This window comes from Salmo salar, chromosome 13 (genome assembly GCF_965601325.2).
Source record: "Salmo salar chromosome 13, fSalSal1, whole genome shotgun sequence".
Lineage (NCBI taxonomy): Eukaryota > Metazoa > Chordata > Actinopteri > Salmoniformes > Salmonidae > Salmo > Salmo salar.
This window is the reverse complement of record NC_138303.1, coordinates 63,100,829-63,115,248: the sequence shown is the minus strand read 5'-3', so window position 1 is coordinate 63,115,248 and position 14,420 is coordinate 63,100,829. Positions and strand designations below refer to the sequence as shown.

Sequence of the window (14,420 nt, the reverse complement as noted above, 5' to 3'; positions counted from 1 at the left end):
AGGCAATGTCAATTTTGACAAAAATGCAGATAGAACCTTATGTTCCCAAGTTCTTGACCTGTAGTTTTCCATTTACCCAGCATCACCAAATATACAGTGCACTGTCAAACAAGATACCTTTTTTCAAATAAAATGTTTAATCAAAGTTATACATCTTTATAATAAATATTTTCTGTGCTGTTGTGCCCTCTCAAAGCATCTCAACAATAATTGTTTTTATATGAAAGAATCCGCAAAATAAACAATACAGTTGAGGAAAATTCTTATTCAAATTAAAAATGTCCAACAAATCTGGATTCGCAACATAATAAAATGAATACAAAATAACAATGTAAAAATAGCAGGAGTATGATGAACTGTGTCCAAGGGCCCTGTGAGTGCATAGATGCCAAAGTCACACAAAATGTCAACTATTGATGTGAGGTGAGCGTCAGAGGACAAAGTCTAGCTGTTGGGTGGAGAAAAGCAAAAGAAGCTGATATTATCTCCTTCCCCTCCTTTGTTGGTGTGGCAATGACTAGTGTATCTGCCATCTTCTAAAATTCATTTGAAATCCCACGCAGTCGAGGTGAACACATGCCCATGTTTATTTCATTTCCTTAACATTTTCTTAAAAATAAAATCATTAAATATACAAACAGTAACATTTCTTAGGCCAAAAATGTTTCTTGAACTTTGTGGTGTACATTCAGGAACATTCATATTGAAAGTGGAAAAAAAATAAACAATAACAAAAAAAATCATATTAATTGGCTATAATTATGAACAATATAAATTGCCATTACAATTGATCATATGTTACAAAGTATTTTGTTTCTAGCAGTCCAATCTCCCTGCCAAAGTGGTGTGTTCTCATAATTTCTCCTTTGACGGGATCCAGATGTAGGGTCCTGAATGCTCCTCTACCACCATTTTGCAGTGGTTATAAATTTCCTCTAAGGTGTCCCCTTGAACAAGGGCTGCAAAACAAGGGGAGACATTCAGTACAGACAGATCTAGCCATTTAGCAATTCTATTCTATGTCAACTGAGAAGAACATTGTTTTTAGTAATGTACATACTGTTCGTGAGAACAATACATTGCACCCACATAACATATTGTGGTGACATTTACTACCACAGGTTAGGTTGAAATAGTCAATGCAAAAGATTAAAACATTCTAACACAAAAAAAAAACCATCAAATGTACTAGTGGCTTAGTTCCAATTGTTCCTTGTCATACAGCATATAAGGGTGTTATTTTATACATCAACACAGGTGGCACTGAAATCGACAAGACTACAATTTTTCACAACTCTTTTGTCTAAAAAGAGCAACATTGTGCATCTTTAACTCATGGATACTGTACCTGTGAAAAACTCGGCAAACTCCTGCTCCAGCTTCATGGCCCGGTCAAATGTCTTCCTGGCCTGCTCTTCAGTTAGCCTCTTATTCATCTCCCTGGGAACAGATGTTTGTTGTGAGGCCTCAGACTCCATGGGGAGGTTTCCCAGACACAGATTAAGCAAGCTCAATGGAGAATCTCCATTGAAAGTGCCTTTTAGTCCAGGAATAGGTTTAGGGCTGGATTTAATCCGTAGCGCTGAAGAGCTGCGCTATAGGGCGATATCAATTTAAAGGCAATGTTTGCGCATTAGCAGAGACTGCACCCATTCTAATCGCTGTATATGTCGGTTAAATCGGAAATTACCTTTATATTTAAATCGCTGATCTTCAGGACTTAATCTGTGTCTGGGAAACCGGACCCATAAATTCTACTGTCTGCAACTGTTGTATTTGTCAATTCAACTCCCATCTTCACTTAATTGCCCGATCTGCCCCCTGCCCACTTTGGTGACCACATAAAATACATTCTGCACTCACTTGATGTCAGCGCCTTCTACTGTATTGCATATCCGTTATAAACACATTTGCTATGTAATAATATGTTCATGAGTTGGGAGATGAAAACTCACATTAATGAATCGATGGATCTAGGCTTTATAAAGATGGCAATGGGATAGAGTTGTGCTACTTGTAGTCGTTTAATGGCATTCCCCGACACGTCAAGTATGCAGTGTTTACCCTGCTGAAAGAAGAAAGAAACAGTTTATGTACAGTGCATTCAGAAAGTATTCATACCCCTTGACTTATTCCACATTTTGTTGTGTTACAGCCTGAATTTAAAATGGATTAATACCCCATAATAACAAAGTGAAAACATGTTTTTAGAAAATGCTGCAATATATTTTTGCAATATTTCTCATTTAAATAAGTATTCACACCCCTGAGTCAATACATGTTAGAATCACCTTTGGCAGTGATGCTGTGAGTCTTTCTGGGTAAGTCTCTAAGAGCTTTGCACACCTGGATTATATCATATTTGAACATTATTCTTATTTTAATTCTTCAAGCACTGTCAAGTTGGTTGCTGATCATTGCTAGACAGCTATTTTCAAGTCTTGCCATTGATTATCAAGCCAATTTAAGTCAAAACTGTAACTAGGCCACTCAGGAACATTTAATGTTGTCTTGGTAAACTACTCCAGTGTATATTTGGCCTTGTGTTTTAGGTTACTGACCTGCTGAAAAGTGAATTGGTTTCCCAATGTCTGTTGGAAAGCAGACTGAACCAGGTTGTCCTCTAGGATTTTGCCGGTGCTAAGCTCCATTCCGTTACTTTTAACAAAAAAAAAACTCCCTTTCCTTGTCGATGACAAGCATACCCATAACATGATGCAGCCACCACTATGCTTGAAAATATGAAGAGTGGTACTCAGTGATGTGTTTAATTGGATTTGCCACAAACATAACGCTTTGTATTCAGGACATTGCTGTTCCACATTTTTGGCAGTGTTACTTTAGTGCCTTATTGTAAACAGGATGCATATTTTGGAATATTTGTATTCTGTACAGGCTTTCTTCTTTTCACTCTATCACTTAGGTTAGTAATGTGAAGTAACTACAATGTTGTTGATCCATCCTCAGTTTTCTCCGATCACAGCCATTGAACTCTAACTGTTTTAAAGTCGCTATGATATCCATGAGCGGTTTCCTTCCTCTCCAGCAACTGAGTTAGGAAGGAAACCTGTATCTTTGCAGTGACTGGGTGTATTGATACACCATCCAAAGTGTAATTAATAGCTTCACCATGCTCAAAGGGATATTCAATGTCTGCTTTTTTTTATTTTTACCCATCTACCAATAGGTGCCCTTTTGTGCGAGGCATTGGAAAACCTCCCTGTTCTTTGTGGTTTAATCTGTGTTTGAAATGCACTGCTTGACTGAGGGACCTTACAGATTGTGTGTGTGTGAGGTAGTCATTCAAAAATTATGTTAAACACTATTATTGCACACAGACTAAGTCCATGCAACTTATTATGTGACTTGTTAAGCACATTTTTACCATAACAAAGGGCCATAACAAAGGGGTTGAATACTTATTGACTCAAAACAATTCTGCTTTTCATTTTTTATTAATTTGTAAAAATGTCTAAAAACATAATTACACTTTGACATTATGGGGTATTGTGTGTAAGCCAGTGACACAATCTCAAAAAAAAAATATTCGGGCTGTAACAAAAAAATCACAAGGCACTGTACATAATCATTGAATTCACATGATGTCCTTGATTCAGTCAAATTACTGTTTCTGACAAAGAATCTGGTAATACTTTACTAGAAGGGGTAAACAGTACATACTGTATAAAGGGATAATTATGCTTGGAGACCAATAACACACAAGACTTTTACAAATTCAGATATCGATCAAATAAAAATGTAAAATCTTTGTGTTGTTGCAACATACAGAAAACCACATTTTGTATTTCTCAGCCAGTTAAAAATCGTTGACGTAGTTGCACGTGATTAAATGCGACATGTTAGCTATACTAATTACATAACCTGGAACATTTAGCCATATGCTAACCTTACCAGGTGATGCTAACCTTACCAGGTGGCCGTGATTATATCCTGTTCAAATTCATGATTATATCCGGATCGTATCAGCCAATTAAAATCGTCAACATAGTTGGACGTGATCCAACACTTTGTTCATGGAAGTGTCCTTAACAGAATTCCAATGGCACGTTCTGATAATCAAAGCAACTACATCACGTGTAGTTGACTGACTGGTCATATATCTCTCTGTGTAGTGCCTAGCTCCACGTAATTGTCGCAGATTGTGGCAAGGGTTAGAATCACATGAGTCCCCCCCCTCATTTTTAAATGTAGAATAACATTGAAAAGTAGTGAACTACATGTATTTCAACTAGTAATATAATTACATTTTGCCGTAGCTTTGTGGTAGTTGAACTAAATTAAAATCTTGGTAGTTCAGTAATTAATAACTTTTTTTGCCATGTAGTGGTGTAGCTAACTACTGGAACTACACACAGTGTTGTAAAAATACTTTAAATTACTACATAAGTAGTTCTTTGTGGAGTATCTGTACCTCACTATTTATATTTTTGACAACTTTTACTTCACTTAATTTCTTAGGACAATAATGTACTTTTTACTCCATACATACAAAAGTACTCATTACATTTTGAATGCTTAGCAGGACAGGAAAATGGTCCAATTCATTCACTTATCTTTGGTCATCCCTTCTGCCTCTGATCTGGCGGACACATTAAACACACATGCTTCATTTGTAAATTATGTCTGAGTGTTGGAGTGTGTCCCCCTGGCTATCCATAAATTAAACTGAAAATGGTGCCGTCTGGTTTGCTTAATATAAGGAATTTGAAATGATTTATACTTTTACTTTTGATACTTAAGCATATTTAAAACCAAATACTTTTAGATTTTTTATTCAATTTTACTGGGTGACTTTCACTTGAGTCATTTTCTATTAAGGTACTGAATCTTTACTTTTACTCAAGTATGACCATTTTTACCACCACTGAGTACACACAATTTTGTTTGCAAAAAAATAAAAATATGGGTGAAGTAGGCAAGAATGTCCTTTCTTTTACAGAAATAGACCTGCCTAATTATCATATTTAATGGGCCAAAATGACACATTCTGTTAACATCTGACTCCAGAGTAATCTGTTCTTGCAATTTGTAGTCTATGGCATTTTAGATTTAGATATGATAATTTATCACAAAGTAGTTTGGATGTAGTGAACTACCTTTTCAAAGTAAAATTTTATGAAGTAAACTCTATTTTTCTTAAGGGTAGCTGTAGCGTAGCTTACCTTCTTCCAGTGTGAAGTAATCGATGGCCTGCTAAACTATATGTTCAGAGTGGATTCCCCAACACTGGGAGGAAAATACAAACAGCTTGAAAATGAATTTAATAAAGGAGCCATGTCTTTCTTCAGCCTTGCAGACAAACCATTGCTATGGCCTAATAATCATATTGCATAAGCTATATTACATGGACGTGTACACTTAAATGTAGGCCTACAATGTTTTATATGCATTTTTATAAACTACAAAGTGGGGTCCATAATTATTGGCACCCTTGATAAAGATGAGCAAAAAAAGACAATGAAATAAATAATACAAATACTGAGCTATATTATATGCTCAAACAAATTGGGAAATTATATTCGTTCATACTAATACAATTGCTCAGAGAAAGAGATTTTGTTTAAAAAGTAATAAAAATCTATGCACACCATTGGGCCAAAGAGCGCTATTTTCAGGTCATGTGACCATAGCATGACCTGGAGTTTGCTAAATGGCATTGACACTTGGATTGGAATTGGTGCCATGGTCATATGACACGAAAGTAGAGTTCTTTGACCATGCACACCAGCGGTGGGTTCGGCCTTCAAAATAACAATGCGTATGCAGAAAATACCTCATCCCTACTGTAAAATATGGTGGTGGATCTTTGATGTTATGGGGCTATTTTGCTTCCACTGGTCCTGGGGCCTTTGTTAAGGTCAACGGCATCATGAACTTTACCAAGTAGAAGGATATTGCCTGTGGTTGCCTATGCCAGGCTGAAACTTGCCCTCAAGATGATCTTCCAGCAAGACATTAACCCCAAGGCCACATCAAAATCCACAAAGAAATTGTTAATTGACCACAACATTTAAATTCTCCAGACTTGAACCCCATTTAAAACCTGTGGTTTGAATTGAAAAGGGCAGTCTATAAGCAAAGGATATCAAGGATCTGGAAATAATCTGAATGGAGGAACAGTCTATGATCCCTCCCAATGTGTTGTCCAATCTCTTTCTCTGAGCAATTGTATTAGTATAAAATATAATAATACAACTTTTTTTTGAAGTATTTATTTTATAGTCTTTTTTGCTCATCTTTATCAAGGGTACCAATAATTATGGACTCCACTGTATGCGTTATTTGACTCGAGGATGAGCACTACAAAGTGTAATAGAGTCCGGGTTTGGCCGTCATTGTAAATAAGAAAAAATAAAACGTTAAATAAAATAAATTACAGGTTGCACTCTCATTATCATCCAACAGATGGCAGTATTGCAGTAATTTTAAATGCGTTTATAGCGAGTCCGGACTCGAACCCACACTTAGCCTACTCCATGTAAAAGACTCCAAATCAACAGTCTTAAATAGAGGAAGACACTTGGCTGTATCTGTATCAGATGGCGAATTACTTCTATTTGACAAAGTCATCCAAGTCTCCGATTGGCCTTTTCTGTACTATAGGAACTCCGATCAACAATATAGCCTACATTCATTCACATCAGGTTGTGTCCTCCTTATGCTATAACCTATTACTGCATATGGGACTGTGTACGATACACTTAAATTCACTTCGACAATGTGCGAGATAGGCTATACGCCTACAGAAATAGAAATGAATCACTCCTGGAACCCTCTCGTGAAATCCATGAATTCAACGTAAAAATGCAAACCTACACATAGGCTACTGCCACTGCTACATACATAATCGTCGCTACTATAGTATAGGATATATTACATAGGCGTGTAGACCTACACTAAAATGTACAACGTTTTATATGCATTATTATATTCATCCACTTTTTCCCATATGTGTGGACCAGCAGTGAACAGTGTTTCCCTTATCAAAAATGCTTGAAGCGAGGGGGGCTCGAACCCACGGTTAATGAACACTGTTGTTTACAGTAACTCTCTTTAGTGGTGTTTGCCACCAGGAAAGCAATGATAGTTAACGTACCTGACAGCTATTTGACAAGTCCATGAGGCTCGTTGACTTTTTTTTACAATGTATGATAAAACTTGTGTACAGACCTCCTTCATATTTTCTCTGTAAAAGTACATGGGTGGATGTGAAACGGATTAGCAAAAAAGTGGGATTTTGTTATATCTGCGAAAACTAGCCTTGTCTAGTCAAGGATGCAATGATCATGCAATGTTGTCACTCTACACTTGAGACAGACCAAGTGAAGGGGAACAAAAGTAAACCTTGGCTGCATTCCAAACACGTAAAAGACACATCCTCTCCACTCAGCCCTCAAATTTTGGGAACACTTCTTCTGACGTATCATGGCGTATGATGAGGGTGGAATAAATTCATTTTAAATGGACTGCCCTTTCCCGGAAATTTGACACTTGTTCGTCCAACTGTTGTGTTCTCAGTCATCATGGAACCACCGGTAGCTGTTGTGTGGTTTATAAGCGATACAGTCAATTATGATTGCATTTCATATCTTGGCTGGAAGACAACGCATCTGCAGACATTGAATGCTAGCCATCCGACGATATCAGGTAAATCGAAAATTACAACGTATAAGTGTGATGTCAGGGAAAGTTGTATGCGCTAGCTAACGTTTCCAAAAGCTAACTAAACAAAAACATCATGAATTCTACGATCCGTGTTTGGGGCGTCATGTGCATTAGTACCACAATTTCTAACTTATTTACATTTGTTTTTACTTACACTTGTATCAACATATCACAACTTGTCCATATTGATGTTGGTTTTAAGTTTTGGCAGACTTTTCTTAGCGGACGTACAATCATCGCAAATTGAATTATGTGGCGTTTCAGGCCCCGGAGTGAACAAAATTGTACTCGCAAACTTGATCACAAACACGGGCCAAGGGGATTACGTTGTCAACTTCCCTTGCTTGGCTAATCGTTTGGACCGATGGGAAATATGGCCGCAGGGATTCCCCCAAGGACATAAGGCGAGGGTAAGTGGAGGAGAGTGTGTCTTTTAGGTGTTTGAAATGCAGCCTTGAATTTGGAGGTTTAAATATACCTCTCGGGTGTCCAAGTTGACCTATTTCAAGAAATGCTATTGGTTTGTGTATAAAAAGTTTCGGATCTTTGATAGGCTGATGCGGAATTTGTTACAGGAAATAATCACTGCCAGCTGGTTAGGTTAGCATAGGGCTAAATGTGTGAGGTTATATAATGGGAACTGCTAACACGTAGTCAACATTGTAGAAAGCTGAGGGATATATATATATATATCCTAAATATATCTCAATTGCTACGACATTGACACTTACCCTCTCAGCCACATATTTGACCGACTGAACACTGGTTCCATACAGATTGTCGTTGTATTGGCCCGCCTCAATGAACTTGTGCTCTTGGATGTCCTGCTCCATCTGCTCTCTGGACATTACAAAATGGTAGTCCCGCCCATCGACCTCGTAGTCCCTCCTTGATCGAGTGGTATCTTTGGTACAAGAGGAGGAGGCAAAGAGGTAAAAGAAAGTGAATTTAAATACAGAAAGTACAATGTAAAAGGAGGAAATTGTTTAACTGAATGTGCAAATTATTGTTGAAGAGGGAGTTAAAGAGGGGGCAGTGTTTAGAGTGATTGGTTTAATAACTTAAGTGTCATTGTGTCCTTGAAACAAATTCAATATGATCCTAGATAAACGTCAAGGACATATTTAATCCCAAATTATAGGGCGATGTGTCTCAAAATCAGACGACATCTACAGCCGTCCATCAGATGACAATTTTTTTATACATTTTGTCATTTAGCAGACGCTCTTATCCAGAGCGACTTACCGGAGCAATTGGGGTTAAGTGCCTTGCTTAAGGGAACATCGACAGATATTTCACCTAGTCGAAACCGCAACCTTTCAAATGTTTTATTTTTATCAATCTATTTGTTAGAAAAAGACACAAACTTTATTCAACCACTTTGAAATCAAGGTCTTTAAACAATCAGGGGAAAAAAAGTTGTTCGCAAGACAACATTTAAATATAGGGTCCTTAATTGAAACAATAAAGCGGTCCCCCGCCTCGGTTTTGGTAGAAAGCTGAGGGACGGGCCTGAAGAAATGTAACCCCTCTCAAATTCACAGACAGAGCTATGGATGCAAAGACTGACCATCCATGAAATAAAAAAAATATTGTTTTAAGCATGTTTTGAGGCTATATAGGATTTGTTTACATTTACATTGTTTTACAAACATTGCAGTGAAATACATTTATATTAAGGGGTTCTGATGTGGTACGACAGTTGAACTAAGCACATGAGCCATAATATAACATAAGTTATATTCTTCAAGAATCAATGAGTATTGATATTTAATTTATAAGTCCACAAATGGCTGTAGCAACTAAGGATTCTAGCATTAATGTCATTTGTTAGTATGGTCCCACTTTACAATAAGTGGCTCTAATACCTTTTTATTTACAATATAGTTACAAAAGGCAGGCACAGTATAGCTACACAAACACAACTGCCTGTTTGTGTGTGTAAACAAACGAATTCATTGTGCACTGTTAGAAGAAATTTTAAAAAAAAAACATGATCGTTTTGAACCCATTATAACTAGTACACCTACGCTGAAATCTAGAGGGTGTAGGGTTTTCAGTGTGATAGAATGTAAACCCAGTGTAAGTGTTATGATACTCTAAGGGCTCGATTCAAACCGTATCGCGGAAGTTCAGCGCAATTACACTTTAAATTGCCCTAGAGCGCTGAACTTCCGCGATAGGGATTGAATCAAGCCCTAAATGTGACTTTTGTTCAATCAGAATTTTTGGTATATGTGTTAAGGTAAATGTGTATAATAGGGAAATCTATAGATTCTCTGTCACATTGGTTAAAAAATGTATAGGTTTTTCCGGGGAATATATAGATTTACCAGTGAGAACAGAAATCTACACATTCCCCACGGTGAATCTGTAGATCTCCTGGTAACTGTGTATAGAGAGGCATTTTTTGATTTTTAAATGTCAATACTTCTACATAAGCACATTTTGAATCAAATATTTACAACAGAGTGGAACCTATTCTACTACCACCTTTCACTACATTTACTTTACCAACAACTTAGTTACACTACGTATATTCTGTATACCAGCAACTAAGTGGCTTACTTACCTCGTTGCCCTGAACTGTTAGCTGCTTCATTTGGTTTTAAAAATAGAAAGATAAGTAAATGAAAACAAACAAAATGAAAACAAAAAATATGACATCAAGTACACAGTGATGTGAAAAATACAATAGTATTAAATACTCAAATTTAGTTTAGTCCAATTTTGATAGTCCCAAAAATGCAAGTTTTCATGATCACTTTCATTACACAGTTCCAGAAAGTCCAAAACTTTTCACAGGCCCGCTATTAAGACAACCATGAGGCTTGTATGTGCAAAATAATTGGATTGTGAGACCACATTAATTGTGTACAGACGAGAAATGTGTGAAAAATGGTTTTTAGAGTAAAATGCTCCTTTAAACCAGAAACACTACCGTCCACGAACCTTTGAACTTAGTAGTATGGCCTCACTATCTTTCATACTGGTCTACAACAGTCAAAGCTTTTAAACAAAAAACTACCAAAACACCAAATCCTGTTGTCCGTAAAACTATATCCAAATGTGTTCCCATAGCTTCTGTTGGATTGTGAGAAAAAAAAGTTTGTAGTAACTGTTTAAAAAAAACCTAACCATGGATTACAGTGTCTCCTGGCCCATAGACTACATTCAGTGTGAGGAACCATTTGACATCAAGTTCTAAAACCCTGAACTTCCCCTTTAATGGTTCAATTAAATTGCACATGTGAATAGAAGGGAATAATAAGATCCTACATTACTATTGTCATCAAGAAATCATCTCTGGATAATTTAACCAAATATGTAATATACAAAACAAAGAACCCCAAAAAACATGTAAACGGAAAAAATAAAAATGCCTTTTGATGAGAAATTAGGAAAAATAATGAATCAAACACTATAATGACATAACAAATGAAGGAGATGGATATAAACCACTAGCACAATGGTGTATTGGCAGCACAGTGGAATTTATAAGGGCAACGGTGGTATCTATTGTTTACAGGGAGAGCTAATCACAAGGGCACAGGATCACACAATTAATTTTTGATGCAGCAACTGTCTCCACCCTAAGACAGCGTGGAAGACTGACTCCTGGGTCCATATGTATCAAGAATCTCAGAGTAGGAGTGCTGCTCTAGGATCAGGTCCTCTCTGTCCATGAAATCTTATCCATTTTGATCTAAGAGGCAAAACTGATCCTAAAATCAGCGTTCCTACTCCGAGAAGCTTGATACCTAAGGCCCCTGGTTTCCTTGCGAATGTACAGGTACTTACGTGGCACGCAGGAGCCAAATTTGTCAGGGTATTCTGATATCAGGTCGTCATTGATTCTGTCCTTCATTGGTCCAAGGATTATGACGGGTCTGGCGTAATTAACTGAAAGATAAAATGTGTCGATTGACTAATTTACAGACGTTTGAGGCTATAACTGTCCCCCTAGCGTTACTCTCTGCAGTAATCGTGGGCGTGCAATTTTACTACAATAGCCGCTTACCCATTGTCAAGCTATATCCGAGCAAGACAATGCATGCTAGCGCCAGAACGGGTTTGATGTCTAGAGACTCAACAAGTGATTACTTCCTATAAATAACTAGTATGGAAGAACTTGTTGAATCTTGCCTGAATCTTCCTGCAGGAGTTAACAGGAAGTCATCAATTGTTTTATATCTGGATTTTAAAACCTTGTGGCACTAGTACACATTGGCTCACATGGATATAGCCTGACAATGTGTAAGTGGCTAATGTTTCACTGACTGAAAAAGTGCTGTGGCATTAACAAGGACCGCTTTGGTGAAAGATTGGAGTACTCACTCTCATGTCGAATGACAGGCTCATAAGAGAGAATCATGTCCTCTTGACTCCCTGGTGACATGAAACAATAAGAAAACAGTTACTAAAATAGTTACTATAAAACAGAAAACGGTTACTAAAACAAACATGATATACATGTTCATGCTTATTCTCATGATCAAGTGTCTAACGACAGGAGAAATGTCAATCTGGATGAGTAAAGTAGTGAATAGATACTTGCAATGAAAACACTCTTGGTGTAAATTGTGACTTCACCATACTAAAAATAGGGATTGAGAGAGTTTATAATGCTTTTGAAGTGAATTGTGACTCTGTTGCACTATGCAAACAGGCTTTTCAAGTATACATTTTACAACAAAGAAACTCGGAGGTTCTTTTCTCTCGTCTGAAATTACAACCTGTGGATGCGTTTTGATTTAGAGCCGTGGCCACAAATGAGTGTACTGAGTGGATAATCAAACTACAGCTGGTAGGGACTGCCATATGGACCTCAAAAAGGAACCCTAGACCATCAGTCAAGTTATGACTATGGTGATATATTGGTCACTTCATTGCATTACTTGTTCATTCACTTAAATAATATGACATCAAATCAGATTCTTTAGTCAAAAGACTGTCAATATAGGCCTAATTTAATTTAGGTCACGACTATAGCTCGCAGGAGGATGAACACATTGTGCGCTTGTCTCAAACCTAAAAAACCCCTCTTTGCCACGATTAATTGATCCTTCTACTATAGCACACCAAGTGCCCTGCTTCAGTTTGAAGGCCTCAGCATAACACCTATAAAATCTATATGAACTGTTATCTGGCAGCTCACAGTTGGTGCTTCTTTGAGACGGCATGTTACGTTAATTGGTTAGTATGCACAAAACACAGCCAACATCAAAATTCCCCCCATACTAGCCATAGTTTTACTGTAATTGACACTTTTTATAATCTACTTCACATAATTGTTGCCTTTTTATTTATTTCATATGAAACTCAAGACAGTACTAACATGATTTTGTTCTGCATCTATTTGTACTCTGATCCCGGGATTTGGACTCAACATAACATCAATAATAATATATAATAGTTATATAAAAATAAGAGGAGAAAGCAAATGTTACACAGGTGGGTGTTCATTATTGTCGCAGTAAAATAAAAAGAAATGGGAGACAAGAACAGCTTTCTTTTCGTGGGATTCAACAAGGCAATGTGTCAAACTCATTCCATGGAGAAACATTCAACATGTACTATAAGTGAGATAATTAAAAAGCACAAATATACATAGCATTGACAGTAAGAACCCCTTAGCATGCCAGCCTAAAAAGAGCTGATCCCATTCAGATGACCAGTGTATATCCAAACAGATAACACCTGTCTGTTCTAGAAAGAGAGAGAGATTTACTATAAACGTACATTTATTTACAGACTTAAACACATTGTCTTTTTTTGTGTCATGCAAACAATCTTAATGTTAGGAGGTGACAGAAATGAAGACAATCAGGTCCCAAAGTGAGTCGTGATACTGCAGCATGCAAACAGGCTATCAAAAAGAGTTAATAAGGTAGCGAAAAAACAAAGAGGGAGGAAACAAGCCCAAACTCAAAAGGGAAATGTTTTGGGGGGGATGGGAGTTTTGTTTGACTGAGCAGACAGGACCATTCCTAAACCAACTTACTCAGCGTCTTTGTCCCATACCCGTCATCACCTATTCCTGGGATGTCCTACATGGCCGTCCCAAGAGAGCAAAGACAAGGAGAGAAGGCAAGGATAGCCGGAAAGGAGGAAGGAAGAGGTAAGTGGCATTAAAGAGGTGAAACGGTGAAATTCTGAAAGGCAAGATTGGTTAGTCCAGCTCAGATCATCTGTCTCAGTTCAGACACTGTGCAGACACCAGACGACCAGCCTAAACCGGTCCTAACTAGCTCAGCACCAGTACAGTTTCAGTTCTCTTATATCACCCCTTTCAGTAAAACTCACATGCTGTAATTAAAAATACGTTTATTTTTTTTAGGTCATATCAGATAAGGGGGGGAACATGATAGATGAACCCTGGGGGAAGTTTTGAGGAACCACTGGTGACTGCTCAGTGCTTGACAAAGGCAGATCCTGACTTGAGCTCCCAGATGCCATCACTCCACCAGAGCCAAGAGAGAAAAAAAAAGATAGGAGGGGGGCCTGCACACGTCGACAACGCACCTATGTATCACCTATATGTACCTGTGTCAGTGTTCCTGTATGTGTGAGTATGTTCGAGCCTACAGTACTTACGTTCGGAATCACTGCCATCCTGCTCACCCAGCTCGTTCTTGTAGAATGGGAACTTTCGTGTAAAGATGAGGTTCTTTTTACGCTTGTCATTGAATGACTGTGGAGGAAAGAAAGCATGGGGTGGGGCAAACAGGGAG

General features: G+C 37.6%; 1 protein-coding gene across 27 annotated transcripts in view; it reads right to left on the bottom strand.

Annotated features, from left to right (window-relative positions):
* Positions 1 to 116: 116 nt before the first annotated feature.
* dlg2 (discs, large homolog 2 (Drosophila)) overlaps positions 117 to 14,420 on the bottom strand; it is a 405,714-nt gene continuing 391,410 nt past the window's right edge. For 14 of the 27 annotated variants that reach the window (XM_045693434.2, XM_082960251.1, XM_082960258.1 and 11 more), the window contains 7 exons: positions 14,284 to 14,380; positions 12,025 to 12,075; positions 11,488 to 11,589; positions 8,418 to 8,590; positions 1,956 to 2,068; positions 1,349 to 1,440; positions 117 to 959 (listed from right to left, as the gene is read on the bottom strand). In XM_045693434.2, the coding sequence (XP_045549390.1) occupies positions 853 to 959; positions 1,349 to 1,440; positions 1,956 to 2,068; positions 8,418 to 8,590; positions 11,488 to 11,589; positions 12,025 to 12,075; positions 14,284 to 14,380 (735 nt within the window). In that variant the 3' untranslated portion in view covers positions 117 to 852. Of the gene's footprint in view, positions 960 to 1,348; positions 1,441 to 1,955; positions 2,069 to 8,417; positions 8,591 to 11,487; positions 11,590 to 12,024; positions 12,076 to 13,690; positions 13,737 to 14,283; positions 14,381 to 14,420 lie in introns of all 27 variants that reach the window. The other 13 variants (XM_082960249.1, XM_082960252.1, XM_082960260.1 and 10 more) reach the window with 3 other exon arrangements.